At 43.8% G+C, this 18,252-nt stretch overlaps 1 protein-coding gene across 1 annotated transcript; it reads right to left on the bottom strand.

Annotated features, from left to right (window-relative positions):
- Positions 1 to 3,727: 3,727 nt before the first annotated feature.
- Positions 3,728 to 18,023, bottom strand: LOC129382633 (uncharacterized). The gene is made up of 4 exons (XM_055066760.2): positions 17,955 to 18,023; positions 13,050 to 13,141; positions 8,029 to 8,070; positions 3,728 to 4,145 (listed from the first exon to the last, which is right to left on the bottom strand). Exons 1-4 carry the CDS (start codon positions 18,011 to 18,013, stop codon positions 4,027 to 4,029), a joined length of 312 nt encoding a protein of 103 aa, XP_054922735.2. The 5' UTR covers positions 18,014 to 18,023; the 3' UTR covers positions 3,728 to 4,026.
- Positions 18,024 to 18,252: the final 229 nt, after the last annotated feature.

The following is an 18,252-nucleotide window of genomic DNA, read 5'->3' as shown; positions in this document are numbered from 1 at the left end:
ACGCTTCGCTAGCAACCGCCTCGGGACAACCAAGGAGAGCCAGATAGCGCGTTGAGTGTGAGTGGTGCTGACACACTGTCTTGAATAGCAGCGCGCAGTGAGCCTCATTTTTCCACCACCCTGCAGCGTAATTCATTTTTCCAGGGCAGCAGGGCCCTCGACTCTAGGCAGTTTTGCTCTCTAAGAACGCCATTAACCTAGGTACTAACGCAGGAAACGCCCGTAGGTCAATTCGCCCCTAGTTACGCTACTACACAACTTGAAACACAGCCACAATGGAGTGGCTGAAGTGGCACCTCTTGCATTGGTTGCTCTGCCATGCTCTGCGGTCATAGATCGTGTTTTCTTTTTCTCGATGGGGGCATATGAAAACCCGGTAATCGCAACGTGTTGAGTAAAGCGTCTGAAATTAACGATGCGGTATCAGTATATCTGGACTTTAGTGCCAAAGCATCGCTTATGATTCTTGCGGGAAATTTACACCATTATGCGTCGCGAGTTCCGCGTTTACGAAGTAACCTGCAGTGCAGTTTAATGACCGTAGAGCACGTAAAAGCTATAGAGCAACGGGCCGATTTGGCGTAGTTTTCTTTCCGAGACGCACTATAAGATAAACACACGCGCTCAGTGAAGCTACTGAATTGTAGAAGTCACGAAACACTTCTAAATTAAGTAAATTATGGGGTTTTACTTGCAAAACGAAGCGGTTCTAGTGTAAACAAAGGTAGGTGCGATAGAAATGATTTCTTCCGAGGTGTGCGTCAAAAACGCCTTCTTTAACTTCTTGTAACATGAAAAGCAACACGCGTAACGTTTTTTTTTTCTTTTGTCTCCGTGCAGCGCAGGAGCCCCCATCGATATTTTGTGCAACAAGTTTATGCCGTTGTCCTGTAAATATTCATAAGTTATGCAAACGGTTCAAGCCGCCGTGAACCCTTACGTTCGAGCACAGGGTTGTACTGGAAATCATATGCTTCTGATTCTCGTTTAACCCCGTAGTGCATGAACTTTTCTTTTGTAAAAAAACATAAGTTTTTGTTAAGGCCACATATGCTAAGGCTACCTCGCTTTGCTAGAGAAATGGTTCGTTGCAAATTTATGAGCAGGAATTGTCGCATATGACCGTGCAGTGACGAGTATATTTATTGACCATACAAAAATACACTTGATTCATGGCAAATAAGCAACATCGCATTGAAACCGAAGACAAATTAAGACGTGGAAGCAACATAAGTGCGGACTTTCAGCTGGAAAATTTATTGCATGAGCGAGGTAATATACAATTAAACTGCGCATGTGCGTGCAAGGCAGTGAACAATTAATGACGAGCATTAGTCGTGAGATCAGGTGATACTAAAAAATAATTAACAGCAATCTGAAACGGTGCTGCTCGGCTATCACAATTTGTGTTCTGCTGGTGCACAATCTGGCTGAATAACACAATCGGTACGTCAACCTTCAAGGGCCCACTAAGAAAAATAAATTTCTGTTTTAGAACATGCCCATCGTTGATAGCGGAGCAGCACACTCTGTATAAAACTGCGCAAAAAATGCAAAAAGAGATATCAGAACCACTTAGAAGACTTGGCACATTGCTTTGCTTTAAGTGATGGAGTGCATTTCTAACAGCTCGAGTCGGTATGCAAGTTCGACTAAAATTTGATGCTATCCTTGATTGGCTGATTCATGCCTTCAATGTTTTTTATTCATTTATACATTTTTACAGACCATTTATAGACCTTGATTTTATGCTTATTATTGCTTTGCACTGTCTGAGCTTGGCGCAAGCCCAAGAAATACCTTCTTTTTCCTCTGGGAGTTGTTTGTCGCTCTTGCTATGAGCTTCTGGAACATGGCAGGCCGCAAGCTGTCGTCATTGTTAAAACTGCTAGCATTTTAATTTTCTAATAAAAAAGTATAGTCGATGCAAATGAATTAATTTTCCCATGAAACTTGTTCTTTCGCGAGAAAACATCTCTACTGTCCTTCACGAAACAATCTGTAAGGGCATGGTAATGGGCAGCACAAACAACGAAGACTAAGATATAACCACACTGAACGAGTGATGAAGTTCAACTACATTTTATTCATAGAAAACAAATTGTTTAAGTACAGACAGGGCTTTCTAAGCCCAGGTATCGTACGACACGACAACAGAGGAAGGAAAAAAATGCAAGGACAACAAGGACTTAAAAGCATAAGAAAACTTATAAGATGACACCAGATACGAATCGTGACACAGTAGTTCAAAATCACTTGTAAAAATTGCAGATGTGCCTAGCCTTTTCTTAGTAAAGTTATTTCGATTTGTAAAAGTGATACTGATGCCTGGCTGATGCACGTATTTCCTCTTTTCTTTATAAGCTGCTGGCATGCCCTCCGATTTCTTTGCTAGAAAAGCTCTTCAGTCTCACTAAATATGAGCATGCAACTTCTCCTTTTGCAGAGAAAGGCCAAGGGGGAACACACTGCATCTATACATCTCCGAGTTCAGTCTATATATACTCGGCCGCAGGAAATTGGTAGAGAGTATACCACTCCGATTTTACAAGGCGCAGAATACATGTGGTGCTTGACTTTGCTAGTGCCCCATTCAGAAGCACTAGGGTGGGCACGGACTCTTACTGCTGAGCATGTTGTCCCAAGTTTGCAGCGTGACAAAAACACTGCTTCCGTGTTATCTTCGCCGCAAACTTTCAGTCGATGTTAGACTCGTTACTGCTGCCCGTTACCATGAATCAACACAAGTCTCTCAGTTTCCCAGTTTTTTTAGCGTTGTTTCTAGTACAAAGGGCACTTTTTCATGGGTTCATTCTGCCCATTGCCATGAATGAACACCAATTTGCCCAATTTTGCAGAAGTGCATGGTGTGTCATATATGATACAATTCATGCTTGGCTCACAGAACCAGGCAAATATATTTCTCGATTCAAACATCCCAGTGGGCTTATAAAGAGTAAATAAATATGCTGATTTATTTTTTGTGTGCCGATTTCAAGAGGGCAAGTTGTGCAAATAACCTCTGTATATACAGACATTTTGCAGATTGTGTGATGAGATACCAGTATACATCATATCTTCAAGCAGAAATACCTTATCTCCAGTACAAAAGTCGCTATGTACTTCTTCATTGCTAAAGAGAACGCAGATTCATAAGTGCGTGCTTCCTTTTTGCGAGTGAAATAAGTTAAAGTTAAAATTATTGTGTAACATTCTTTCCTGTCATACACAGCATCTTAACAGTAACGGCCAATTACATTGCTACGGGTGAAAGTTCTGTTATGTCTGTGTACCAAAAGAATTTTTGAATATCTTGTCCAGTTTATTTCTGCATGAAATCATCATAATCAACACAAAAAGCTGTCAAGCGTTTCTAAAAGCAGCCCACGAAAGACTTTCATGCAATTCAAATCTCGCGACGAAATTTTGTTTTCACATGCTATAGCGTACACTTTTTATGCTTTCTATTGCAGTGTGGCTTCATCTGGAATGCGACTATTCCTTTCCCGTCTGGCTTTATGGCAGTGCAACTCCGATTCCAGGAAAGTCACACCCAATCCTCTTTTTTGCAACTTAATTGCAAAAGATTAGGGGGAGATTCTCACTGTACCTTTTAGCAGCACATCAAAGGCTTTTCTTTGGGGTGTGCATATAGTGAAATTTTCAAATCTATATGAATATTTGTAAAGAAAGGAGCTTCAATTGCCGCATCGAATATCAAATATTTAGAATCTTTGTGCAAGAGGAAATATAAGAAAACTACCTGTAGTCACTTTAAAAACAAAAGGCTTATTTACATTATTTGAGAACCTTCCGTGGTGGCGTACTGGCTTTGGTGTTGCGCTGCTAAGCCAGTTGCGGGATCGAACCTCGGCTGCGTTTTGAGCACATAAAGAAATTTTATTTCACGGCCAAATTTTGCATCGCTTAGTGTACAAAGAATACAGACAATATATCAGAAAACACGCTATTGTACGTGCACCGCAATTGGGTTGAAACAGACGGTTCGTCAAGAACTCTCCTGTTTCACGGCGTTCGTGGGGTCATGTGCCAAAGACAGAAAGTATATGGTCCGGTACCCGGTGCGTAGTGTGCCGTTTGTTCAACGTGACTATCCACCAGCGTAATCTTCGCAACCGTATCTCCTGCGGAAAGTGTGAAACAGTATTAGTCCACTTCAATGTCACCTAGCGGTTTTTTTTTTTTACGCGCCGGAAAAACACTGTACTTACGAGGCTGTCTGACGTGTGGTGAAGCCCACACAGACATTAGCAAGAGTACAAGAAACTGCCAGAAATCTTGCACACGAAGCACTGTTTATTGAATCGTTCACTCTTAGAAGGTGTCTTTCACATTTTGCAGAAAGTAAAAGATCGCTAGGAGACAATTAGAAATCTGGTGGAATAGCGAAACCATGAAACTACGTAAATACACACGTCAAAGGACATTAACATAATGTGCAACAGTCCCCGTTCAATAATTTGCAGTGTCCACAATGAGTGTCCACAAGTGTCCACAAGAATACTAAAGGTAATCTGAAATACCTTGTGCCTCTAAAATGGTCGGTCATGAGAAAGGTACAATTTCTCGCTCTATATTTCAAATAAACTGATAAGGCACGACGTCATTTGGGAAAATGGCGAGGTGAGCCTCGAGCTCAGCAGCGCAAAGCCATAGCCTCCGACTTGAGCAGCCTGCCTTTTCAAAGACTTGCCTTTATTCGTATGTGGCCGTCATGGCCATTGGAGTCGATATAATGAAGTATTCGGCTACCTATAGGGTCCCGAGCTACAGAATCGTACGCAAAAGGGTGAACGTTAAGAGCGCTCGCAGTATTTTGTTTTGATTTCGGTTGTTGTCTGCGTTTTCTTTTCTTCCCTTCTTTTTCTAGTCAATGCCTTAGACGGTTCTCTGCGCCCAATCTTCTCGTTTTCCTGAGCACGTAATATGCAGCGACCACCTCGACTCTGCTCCGAAACATTCCGTCACGATAGCATGTCGCGAAAACGCGAATAAAAATCCTTTGTCGCGCGCGCACAACCAGCCTCCCCTGAATGTACGATTGCTACACTTCCGCTTCGAGTGGCGCGGCTGGCAAGCGCGGTGTGGAAACCACGTCTCGCAGCTCCCCGGCGGCGCCACCGCAAAACGCAGACCGAACGACTGTCGGCCGGAGGCAGCATTACTGCGTTACCGACCCTCTCGCCCCCAGCGTGTACAATGATGCGCAAGCTTGCCTTCTCGAACACTCACGGGTGGCGAAACAAGTGCAGGTGGCCATGCCCTCTGAGCATCCCATATTATTAGCAAAGCACTCTACATAGCGCCACCCTTCAACCTTCGTTAGCCTCCTAATTGGGTCAGCGATCCGGGCCTGCGGTATGTTGAAATATCAGACTAAATAAATAAAACATGTTAACACCAGACGCTGCATTAACTGATGCTGCAAGCGTATGCCAAGTGAGCGCATTAAAAAAACAAGAACTTATTCGTTCATTTCGTCGGAGAGGTATAACAAATTCAAAGATGAAACAGTGACAGCTCTGCAAACAACAGATAAAGAATTTCGTGTAAGTTACCCCGATATAATTTAAATAAACTAATTATAATCACCTGGCTGAGCATTGCCCGCATATGCTTTGCACGAGGAAAAAGACCACTATATTTAAAAATTATTGTAAGGTTTCCGAGTTAATGGGGACCAGTAAATCAGTCATCATGCTGAAGTTACGGCTGAACCTGTAAATTAATGTTACACTAGCGTACTTACTCTGAAGCGCTTTAGAATGTTGTTTTAAAACCGCGTAACTGCATAAACAACAATATTCTGCCATCGACACATCAGCCTGGTATTATCTGAGTACTCAAAGGACGACTCTAACGGTATTGTTCAATGCTGCCTGATCTTTCTTTCAACTCGATTTAAGTGCATTCCTACGCACCTACACATCTGGCTCACGTCTGCTCACGTCAGCACCATTCGGCGGATTCGTAAACTGCCACGACCAATAAGTGCCTTCAGAATGTGTCACCAATAAGGCAGTTACAAGATATGGTGCCGGGAAATGATTAGAAAAGGCCGCTGCTTCTAGATCTCGCTTTGGTACTAGAGGTACGCCACGCAATCGTGAGGGCAGGCGATGCACAAGCTCAATGCGATAGTGCTTGGATCATAGCCAACATCGTTCCCATCGACGCGGTGACGCAATTTTGGACGCAATAGAAGATATTCTAAACATAGTGACGATGACGTATTTCCGGCTAATGAAACCGCTTCTGGAGCTTGCCGCGCACAAAACCTTGGCCTTCAACGTTCACTTTCAATACTCCGACGTTGGCGCCGCTAAGCGCGTGATTTGCACACCTTTTGGTGGAACCTTACAGGTAAAAACGGCATCCAGAACGTATTTACCGCCCGCGCCTCATTGTAGAATACTTTGGTTTTCAAAGGAGCGTTCCAAAAAAATTTACACGAATACAGAATGTTGTCCAAGTCCACCATAATAAAACAAAAAATTTAGCAGCGATACATCATACGAATAAAGATGATCCTAAAGCTAAAGAGAATTAAATTGCCGAACAATAAATCTAGAGGTATGGCTTTTTCGTAAAGTGGTGTAAACAGTGATACTGGGTGATTCACGAGCCAATAAAATTTTACTAGCGGGTGTTGTGATGCCTGATTCTCGAACCTAAACCGGCGTTACTGTTGGGTAGCGTGGCGTTGTCGGCGGGCTGCAGGCGTCCGATAGACGATGGCGACCAGGTAGGGATGAGACGATTTCTAGCGCAAAACTTGCACTGTTTATTCAATGGTTGGTGAAGAATAAGGAGAAGAGAATGAATGAATTGAAAAAGTACATTGCGGGGCCCCTTAAATAGGCCCACTAGAATCGTAGCCGGGATCTTGCTCACGCCAACGTCACGTGACAGGCACTGAGTCTGGTTGTGGATGGGCGGTGGATCCCTTTTCCCAGGTGACGTTTGCACGAGTTTGCCTCCTCTACCGGCAACCCGCCGGTCCTGTTTGGTTTGCGGAAAGGGTCTAACCTAGAGTCTGACAGTTCGCGGAAAGGGTGTTCCCATCAAGTCGCACAGTTTGTGAAAAGGGTTCTCCCCTAGAGTCGCACACACAAAGGGGCCTGTCATCCCTGCGGGGCGCCTGCCAGGCCGGCAACCACTCGAGATAACCATAGCAAATTAGAAATCCATCCTTCGTTTCGATTAGGCATGGTCATTGAACGTCCTTTTTGCCCGGGGTGTTACACGCAAACCGTAATACACGCTAGTTATTTAATGCGCGAAAATGTAAAAATTCTGAGCTTTTAATGACTGTGCATGAGACAGACGTACATGCAATTGTGTATTTACTCCGGGAAAGTTGCTGCACAGTTTCGTTTGTACATTTTTCAAGTCACCGACGACAACATTTTACAACCTTTTCTTCTAGTTGCTGCCACTGCATTGCCCGGATGATGAACGTGCAGCCAAAAATTCTTTTTTACGAGCTTCGTTGTATTACAGCGAAGAACCTTAGTAGAAAATAATAATTATCCATTGAAACTGCATTCACAAGCATAAAAATTATAATACCTTAACGTGCGATTTCAATATCGACCAGTTGGCGATGTCCAGCAGGACATTAATCCTGTAATAAAGGTATATCCCTTCGTATTCACTTGCTAAATTTAATTTTCGGTTTTGCTTGGCAACGAATCCTAATTATCTCCAACCCTACCAGGATTCTAACAATACTTTTATAGTTTAATGAATTATCAGGTCATGAGAAAGTGATCGATATTTGTGTCAGCCATCAGATAGTAAATCCTAAAGTTTAGAAATCCAGATCACTATTTCAGCACAAATACATAAGCATGGCAATTCGCAGTAAAATGTCGTGAGTGACGAGCTCATCAAGTTGTCTATTGCTCAAGTGTTCGCTATAGACCCCATGCAGAAGTACCCAAAATACAAATGAGTGAAAAAATATGAACTGAAGCAAGGTACGTGATTCAAGAAGGTCCTCACCGAAATATTCCTTGAGGACAGACTCTCCGGCGCTTCGAGGCCCTATTGGGAAGCAAATGTATTGAGCATTATGACGGGCTTGTGAGGCCTACTATTGTAGCACGCTATAATCACAGGATGAGAAAAGCACTTGACGCATTTTCAGCTGAAAGCGTGACAATAACTTTATTGCGGGAATTCTACAAACTTCTCTCGTTTTTTCTTGCTTTTTTTCAACGCTAAGCCGTGTGTGAGATGCAGATATTGGATTGCGTTATCGGTGCAGTCTGGAAACCTTTGTGCCTGATGCGTTACACTTATTTGCCTATGCTGCACAAAAAATTGATTCTTGCCTTCCTGATAAATTACAGGTAGCTGTCAAATTTCTATTCACCCTCAATCTTGGTAACTTATGTGCCGAACAACAAACCTGCTCTTCCAGCCGAAACAGTTCACTATTCATCAATAACAAAAGATTGAATTGTTAACGTACGTTATAGAGGGTGATAATTCTAACGTTTAATGGAACTTTTAAATATCGCCTGTTGCAGATAACCTAATTCTTATCTTTTAGCTGTTCATTCAGAGAGGCGAACATTTCTTGCGCACATGTTCAACGAAATAACAAAAATCCACTAATTTTCTGTTTAATTGAATACTTTACGGGACATGATACAATTTACGAATAGTAGCCCGTGAGTTTGCAAGACGTATCCTCTTGAAGTGAATGTCGAGAATGACGCCAATTTGGGGCTAGGCGCCATCAAACTTGCCCTAAATATTCACCGTTCTTCCACATACTCTTTACCAAGCGTTCTTATAGGCATCGAATACTATTGTAACTGGAACGCACATGTATTTCGTTGAACAGTTTGCGAAATTATATCTCGAAATTTCTGTCATCCTGAAAATTTATTTCAAGTGGATACGTCTTGCAAACTCACCATCTGTAATTCGTAAATTGCAACTTGTGCCGTGAAGTAATTAACGTAAAAGTTAATGACTGATTTATTGTTAATTACTTGGATATGTGTTTCTATTTCTCGGGCTAGTAACGTCCGCTTCTTCGGATAACAAAGCTAAGAACAAGCTTAAGCTGCCTTCCACATGCGATCGTTAAAAATTGCATCAAAGATAAAAATTATCACCTCTTAAATTAAAGTCACATAAATTAGTAAAAAAAATAATTAAAACCTAATCTAGTTCGTATTTTAGTTGCAGCGTTTGACAGCCGTCATCTGAACTTTTTATGTTGCTGCCAGGTTGTGATCTGACAACAGGACCAGTTCCTGTATATGAAACATCGTAGCATCGCCATTTCCTCTCATACACTCCGTTACTTAGCTTAGAAAATGGCGCCCCTCACTGAAGGAGCCAACTTGTTATTTTGGTGCAATTTGCCTACGCGTATTTTCTGTGTTCTTGCTATATTTCCCCATCTCCATTTAAGGCGTCCTTGAGGCACCTTAGTGTTTATCATCTTCCTGAAATATTTTTCAAGACGGATCTGAATATTTGGCAACGTTAGTGCTAGACGCGAATATAAAAAAGCATGCGATCCACGTTTATTGCAAATAAAGGAAGGTATTTTGGAGAGCCGCTACAGGAAGGCAGCGTGCAGAAATACCACAGAGTATGTGCACACTTTTTTCTCCACCGAACACTTTTTATGCATACAAAGTTTTAAAGCATTACATCACCGATTATTAATTGAGTCACGCAGATACATTTGCAAAAAAAAGGCATTGCATTGACTAATTCACCTATCTACATAAACACATTCTTAGTTACCGCCTTTACGGCCCATTTTTATACCGAAAATTCAAAGGAATTGTCATAAAAGTGTGGTTATGTGTTCCTACATGCACGCAGAGATAAGTCGCGTATACCGAAATAAGTGCCGTCAAACTATTCACTCAGTTTACCTGACTACACGCGCGGCCCCTTGAAACGCCGTTGACCGCCCAATGCCTGTGTAACGTAAACATGCGGCCTAATGTAATGCTGCAATCGCAGTTCCACCTAACCACAGTCTGATTACGATTGGCGGTTTGCACAACTCGTGATTAGACGCATAGTCACTTTAGCAGCAGGGGTTCAGATCATCATCATCATCATCATCAGCCTGGTTACGCCCACTGCAGGGCAAAGGCCTCTCCCATACTTCTCCAACAACCCCGGTCATGTACTAATTGCGGCCATGCCGTCCCTGCAAACTTCTTAATCTCATCCGCCCACCTAACTTTCTGCCGCCCCCTGCTACGCTTCCCTTCCCTTGGGATCCAGTCCGTAACCCTTAATGACCATCGGTTATCTTCCCTCCTCATTACATGTCCTGCCCATGCCCATTTCTTTTTCTTGATTTCAACTAAGATGTCATTAACTCGCGTTTGTTCCCTCACCCAATCTGCTCTTTTCTTATCCCTTAACGTTACACCTATCATTCTTCTTTCCATAGCTCGTTGCGTCGTCCTCAATTTGAGTAGAACCCTTTTCGTAAGCCTCCAGGTTTCTGCCCCGTAGGTGAGTACTGGTAAGACACAGCTATTATACACTTTTCTCTTGAGGGATAATGGCAACCTGCTGTTCATGATCTGAGAATGCCTGCCAAACGCACCCCAGCCCATTCTTATTCTTCTGGTTATTTCCGTCTCATGATCCGGATCCGCCGTCACTACCTGCACTAAGTAGATGTATTCCCTTACGACTTCCAGTGCCTCGCTGCCTATTGTAAATTGCTGTTCTCTTCCGAGACTGTTAAACATTACTTTAGTTTTCTGCAGATTAATTTTTAGACCCACTCTTCTGCTTTGCCTCTCCAGGTCAGTGAGCTTGCATTGCAATTGGTCCCCTGAGTTACTAAGCAAGGCAATATCATCAGCGAATCGCAAGTTACTAAGGTATTCTCCATTAATTTTTATCCCCAATTCTTCCCAATCCAGGTCTCTGAATACCTCCTGTAAACACGCTGTGAATAGCATTGGAGAGATCGTATCTCCCTGCCTGACGCCTTTCTTTATTGGGATTTTGTTGCTTTCTTTATGGAGGACTACGGTGGCTGTGGAGCCGCTATAGATATTTTTCAGTATTTTTACATACGGCTCGTCTACACCCTGATTCCTTAATGCCTCCATGACTGCTGAGGTTTCGACAGAATCAAACGCTTTCTCATAATCAATGAAAGCTATATATAAGGGTTTGTTATATTCCGCACATTTCTCTATCACCTGATTGATAGTGTGAATATGATCTATTGTTGAGTAGCCTTTACGGAATCCTGCCTGGTCCTTTCCTTGACAGAAGTCTAAGGTGTTCCTGATTCTATTTGCGATTACCTTAGTAAATATTTTGTAGGCAACGGACAGTAAGCTGATCGGTCTATAATTTTTCAAGTCTTTGGCGTCCCCTTTCTTATGGATTAGGATTATGTTAGCGTTCTTCCAAGATTCCGGTACGCTCGACGTCATGAGGCATTGCGTATACAGGGTGGCCAGTTTCTCTAGAACAATCTGCCCACCATCCTTCAACAAATCTGCTGTTACCTGATCCTCCCCAGCTGCCTTCCCCCTTTGCATTTCTCCCAAGGCTTTCTTTACTTCTTCCGGCGTTACCTTTGGGACTTCGAATTCCTCTAGACTATTTTCTCTTCCATTATCGTCGTGGGTGCCACTGGTACTGTATAAATTTCTATAGAACTCCTCAGCCACTTGAACTATCTCATCCATATTAGTAATGATCACATCACTCCACTATGCTGCAGGAAGGTTGCTTCGCGATCCATGCTTTAAGGTGCCACGCGCGCGGCCAGATACATTAAACGAATAGTGTGCGCCAGTTGTTTAGCGTTGCATGGCCACGGTGAAATGTAGAAACACGGAATCGGAAAAATATGAAATTTCCTTCAGCTTTCCATTGTAAGCATGGGCAGTAATGTTCGTAGCTATGAAGTAAATAATGTACTCTATTAGGGAAATGATCGCATTGTTTCTTGGTCGCAAATCATGTCCGCCTGGAGAGATAGTTCATTGGCATTGACGTGGTGCCAGTTAATCTTCTAGCTCTTTTTCTAGTGCTCGAAGTAAAAAAAAATTCACCGACGAGTACAATACTCTCACTTGCAAACTTTGAGCGCAGCTGTACACGTGTTTTCATTTCGCATGTCAATATTTTATATTATTAATATATAGGTTCTCGGTTTTTATTAGAGAGAGAACGGTGTGAGTAGCATACCTGGCGCGAACAATCTCTCTCGTGCGGCACATTGCAAACGGAGCGAAGTTTGACGCGACTGACTCGATATTTGGGAATTGGCGAGAGGCAGCGCGTGGGTGACACATGGGTTCGATTCGCACCAGCCACCCCAGAGAGAACTCCGTTCATGCAGCACTTTGTTTCCTTACAAGCAACGAGTGTTACTCTGGCGCCATATCGTACCCATCGGCCCCGCACAGCCCGTCTTGCGCGGCACTACGCTTGTCTTCACACGCGTTCGTTCCACCAGTGACGAGAGCGGCCCTTCTTTGCGGGCAGATTGTACCCCCACTGCACGCGGCGACAGCACCCAGGGGAGCGTCACATCGAGCTTTACTGGTAGCCCCTCGCAATCACCCGTTGCAGGAGCAGTTATCCCCGTCACCCGCACTGGTACCGTTGACTGACTTCAGCAGCTGACACCGAGGGTGAACGTAGTCCTCCCCACCTCATGCTATCCTGCCTTCCCGTCCTCAAAAGCTCCAATGAGATCGCCGACGCGGCTGCTGCTTCCGTCGCCGCCGGCAACACAGTGCATGCCCACGCCCTCTACCCTTCCCTCCTTTTCCGCTTTCTCCCTGACGCTTTCATTGTAGCTTCCACCTTCGGTTTCCTCATCGCACTCTCTTCCTTCATATCTCGCTGCGCTTCGCCTTCACTTTCATTTTGCGCTGCGCTCGTTCGCTCGGTTACGAGGTACGACAAGGCTGAGGCATGCCGGCGCTCAACGCAGGGACGGGCGCCTAAGAGCTGTACGGAAAAGAACAGTATATATATTAAAGAAGACTTACTTATGTTAGCAGCACCGTGCGAATCGTAAACGACCGTCCACATGCCGTATGAGAAGTCTGGGGCCAGCAGTTTCTTCACTACCGCAGCATATCTGTTACAAAATATAAGTTAGGCAACTGTAATCATAACCTGCCGCTCTGAATAACATAATTTAACACAGCTATCGAAAGAAGTGATGATACCACTCTCTTTCCAAGCACCACTGAACGTATCCGCAAAGTGTTCATGAAATATTTAGGCACCACAAAAATATTGTTCTAGCTTCTAGCGCACAACTACAAAGGCAAGCATTTCTAAAGCGGCATCTTGAGTTATGATGAGCGCTCCAGACGGGTCGCAGTCAGGCATACGTAAAAATTTTAGCCGTCTAAAACTTCTGCAGATCCGATGACGCAGTACGAACAGTGCTAAGCGAAGCTTTTGTGTACCTTTTTTGAAGAACACTATTTCTAATTAGGGATAATTTGCAAAGTAGATACCCGCCAACCCAGTTAGACACGTTATCACTGGGAACTGCTTCGCTTGGCATAAACTGGTTGCACTCAATCATGCGAATGCCACGCAAGTCGCCGAAGGAATTACCGCGATAGCATGAAGATGAATGTATGACGATGGCAGATCAAAAACCACTGGCTCGTGACGACGGCATAAAGACAATGGTATGATCATTCTCTAATCAGTATGGCGGAATGAAGTTTATGGAGCGATCGGAACGGCATAACAAAAATTCAAGAATGGCAGTGGCGTGAAGACGACCGATTAATCATGACTATGGTGTCAGGACTATGTTATCGTGACCTTAGGATGACGACTATACAAAGACGACGGATGTGCGGCGAAGAGAATGAAGGAGCTCAAATGACGACAACAAAACGATAACAATGAGATTGGGATGCTAAAATGATTATAATTGTATGAAGATGTTGAAATTACGATCCCTTTGTGACGACGACGGCGTGTAGAAGACAGCATGACGATAATGGGATGACAAAGGAGGGGGATCACCGCAATGCAAAGACGGTGACGAAATTACGACGACCGTGGCCCGACGAAGACATGAGGACAATGAGATGACAACATGTTGAAACCGCTGTGCTAGAATGACGATAATGTAGTGACCAACATGGGATTACAACAGAATTACCACGACGGACTGATGATGGTGAAATTAATACGACGTGATGGTGACGATGGCATGGCAATAATGGCATATTGGTTTTCGATCTCTCATCTGTGCTTAAGTTCATCGCCTCACGTCGCGCGCCTCCTTGATCCGCACTATGATCGGCTTTCTATCCTACCGGTCGGTTGTCGGCCTGTTGACAACAATGAAATTACCACAAAGACAGTAGGGCGACTCACTGACAAAGATGCGATGTCGTCATTGGCATGACAACACTGGAATGAGGACGATTACCACGCTGCGACGACGTGGTGTTAGAGCTCACGTACGCGCCTACGTGCACCTCTGGTTTCCACTGGCTGCTTCAATTCGTATTATATACAGGAATTTTTGTTAGCTGCATCAAATTTTTTTTTCAATAGCTTGGCAGATAGCACAATTCTAATCCTTGATCTAAACAACTCGACCAGGCGGCCACAACTTCTTCGGGAAATTAGAAACCTAATTAGGCAATTAGTACAACATGTTAATTCCCTATTATTAACATTACGACCCTATTTCAATCTACAAATTCGCAAGGCGTATTCACTTGGAACGAATTCACAATGGTGCACCAGTGTCAAATTAAAAAGATGTTCCAGTTAATTTTGGGCTACAATGAATCAACGAGCGTTTCTTTTTAAAAGCAATTCGAACCCCAACGCATTTCATCGGACTTTTTGAAAATTAACGTCAGGAAACTGGTGCAGTGCGGAAAATTCGTTCCAAGTGGATACGCCTTGCGAACTCATCGGCTATGATTCGTAGATTGAAAGCGTGGCCATAATGTTAATAATTAAAAGCGTGAGTACCATACTTATGTAAATTTTCGTTTAGTATTTTGATTTGTCGTAGAAGCAATGGCTGCCGCATCCAGTAATATAAATGGATGATTACAACTGTACTATTTAAAACAGGAAATGTTTAAACATTTGATGCACCTAAAACATACCCTGTGTAGTTTTTATTTGAACAATGTCCCCTACTGGGGGGGGGGGGGGGGGGCTATTGTATAAGGCTGTAGCATAAAGTAAGCAATGATGGCAATGGACATGTAATATCCATAGCCTCATGGCATGTAATGAGGAGGGAAGATAGCCGACGGTCATTAAGGGTTACGGACTGGATTCCAAGAGAAGACAAGCGTCGCAGGATGCGGCAGATAGTTGGGTGGGCGGATGAGATCAAGAAGTTTGCAGGGACAACATGGCCGCAATTAGCGCATGACGAGGGCAGTTCGATAAGTATGGGAGAGGCCTTTGCCCTGTAATGGGTGTAGCTAGGCTGATGGTGATGGCAATGGTATGAGGGCTATGGAATGATCGGGACATTATTTTCAGTATGACATGGATTCGACACGACCTATTCGGAGCAGAAGCGATAAGTTAAAGGAAAATGCAAAGAAAGCATCGCTTTAAAAATGAAGTGTCCTCTCTACACCTTGTTTTTCAGGATAAGTAGTTGCCGCATAAGTTCAATGAATGGAACAGGCGGTGACACTATCATGAACATTCGTCTAGAGAAGCAGGGTGCCTTCTGCACAGTTTGGATGCGTTCAAGAAAGGTTGCCTTCTGTGCGAACAAGCCCCCTCTTTTTTTCCCGTATAACCTGTGATTGATGGCGCAAGGGCTATGATCACTTAAAGAGGAGAAACTCCGAGCTATGCGTGCCATAGTATTGTGTTTGCAAGTGACATTGCCTCTCAATCTGACGTAATAGTTCTGCGGAAACCCGCAAGGTGGAGGGAAGTATTTATTAAACGCAAAATCAGACATCCCCCGCGCGTAGCAAATGCTACAAAGGAAACACATACGGGTTCCTCGAGAGAACAGCCTCGCAGTTCAAGAAAAATTCGTGCTGGTCCAGGACTCGAACCTAGAGAGAGAGGAGAGAGAGAAACAACTTTATTGAGCCGAGCTGGACATCTTCTTAGACGCCGTCGATGGAAGTGGTTCCCTCTTCACGGGACCCATATGCTTCCCTAGCCGCCTGGCCCCTGGAGGTCAGGACGAGCTGGTCTTCCAGGGCGCTGCTGGTTAGCAAGGTCTCCCATCGCTCGGTAAGGGTGGATGAGGGATGGGGTAAGGTAGCGGGGCTGTTAAGAGGGGGGGGGGGATCGCCTTGATGAAATCGCATACTCCAATGACGTGTTGGAGCGTGCCTAACTGAGTTTTGCAGAAGTTACAATCCTCCTCGTACCTTTCCGGGTACATCTTGTTTTGAAGGTAAGAGTGCGGGAAGGATCCTGCCTGTATTTGCCTGTAGATCGCTTGCTGTTTTCTGCTAAGCGATTTGTGAGGATCGGGGTAACGGCGCCTCTCCGTCTTATAATGGTTCGTAATGTCTCTGTAACTAAATATGGACTGTGGCTCACCTTCCTCAACCCGGTGTTCCATCTCTTGGGCGAACTGGTGGGCAAGTTCGTTGCCCTCCAGCCCACAGTGAGCCGGTGTCCATATTAACTCAACTTTCCTTTCAGGTACGTCGCGTTTACTTTGGAGAATATCTAGTGCCGCAAGAGACACCCACCCCTTCCTGTAGTTGTTATACGCCTTTTGCGAGTCGGTGACAATTCTTCCCACCTTGGGCTGCGCGAGTGCTAGCGCTATCGCGGCCTCTGCCACCTCTCGAAAAGACGTCTAAAACCACCGATTTTCCGGTGCAGCCGCTCTGCCATCTGAGCTAACCAGGCGGCTAGGAGACGGCAGGGCGAACCCGAATTCGTCATTACCTCGAAGCAAAGGCAAGAGTTTGACGTAATAGTTATGCGGAAACCCGCAAGGTGGAGGGAAGTTCTACAAACGAGCCCATATGGTTTCATTTGTAAAATTTGCTACGAACGGGTGGACGTCTGATTTTCCCTATATTAGAGCCTCTCAATCTAAGCCCACTCCCTCCAGCTCCCTTATAACTACAAGCGCACATATGGAAGCGTTTCAGCAAAGCTATGTGCTTATTAGAGTAGCATAATTATGTAGAAACAGCCTGAGCACAATGGATAACATTCTACAAGGAGTTTAAAAAATGGGGCGTTTGAAATTCCAAAAAGTTGTTAATGTACCGAAATTTAACAATTTCTTCGGGGTTAGGTTTATCATAGCCGCCTATATTTTAAACTAGTTGGAGGTAATATATTTAGAAGAAAAAACTTAAATTCCAATATATAACTTTTTGAACAGAAAGTGTCCGGTGACTGATACTAATTCGTATAACTGACTTGAAATCTTCATTTAGGATCAATCGTGTAACTCTCTTTAGTAGTGTATCTTTTTTCCTGGTCTAAGTTGATTAGCATAATTACGTCTGTGCTATTGCGCTCCGCCTCTCTTTCAGACAATAATGATAGACTGGCAAAAACAAATACCCACTAACACTCTACCACTGCTTTTTATGGTCCTTGATAGAAAGAAGCTCTTATTTAAACTGTTTCACACCACCGCTATTACAAGAATGAGGACGCCCATGATTTCCAATGCGCGTAGCTGACTGCCTGTTAAGACACCCTCAGAAGAACATTCATACTCCGGGTACTGTACAGATAATGATAACTATTGATAACATTTATTTACGGTTGAACATTGTATATTTATTGGTACGTTGCGTTCTAAATATCCACTCGTTCTAAACGTGACTTGCTCGCAAGCGAATAGCTGTTGTAGATGCTGCAAAGTACTTTGTTTCTGCGCACCGCCATTGTTCTTCCCCCAAAGGAATACGATTAAACTTATTTCTTTACATTACCTGGCGCGGTCCTCGAGTCTCATGGCTGTAAATCCAGATCTATCCCAAACAATGTCCATAGGTCCAACACACTCCCTGCGAACAAAAGTAAATACAAAAGGCTGAACAAAAAAAATCCAGATGTTTTGCATCCTGTTTGTCTAGACGAATATTCATGACAATCTCACCGCTTGCTACATTTATTGAATTTACGTAGCCGCTTATTATCTACCAATAAAATCAATATTAAATTGTGCAGGCGACTGACCAATCAGAACTCTAATTCTTGAGCATTTTTTTTTACTTTTCTGGATGTTTG

This window comes from Dermacentor andersoni, chromosome 6, assembly GCF_023375885.2.
Source record: "Dermacentor andersoni chromosome 6, qqDerAnde1_hic_scaffold, whole genome shotgun sequence".
NCBI classification, from domain to species: domain Eukaryota; kingdom Metazoa; phylum Arthropoda; class Arachnida; order Ixodida; family Ixodidae; genus Dermacentor; species Dermacentor andersoni.
This window is presented reverse-complemented; position numbering and strand designations above follow the sequence as displayed.

Coding starts and splice junctions, on each gene's coding strand:
- LOC129382633 (XM_055066760.2), bottom strand. CDS start 18,013: ATGGACATTGTTTGGGATAGATCTGGATTTACAGCCATGAGACTCGAG. Junction 13,142..17,954: donor AGACTCGAGGACCGCGCCAG/GTAATGTAAAGA, acceptor ATTTTGTAACAG/ATATGCTGCGGTAGTGAAGA. Junction 8,071..13,049: donor GCACGGTGCTGCTAACATAA/GTAAGTCTTCTT, acceptor GCTTCCCAATAG/GGCCTCGAAGCGCCGGAGAG.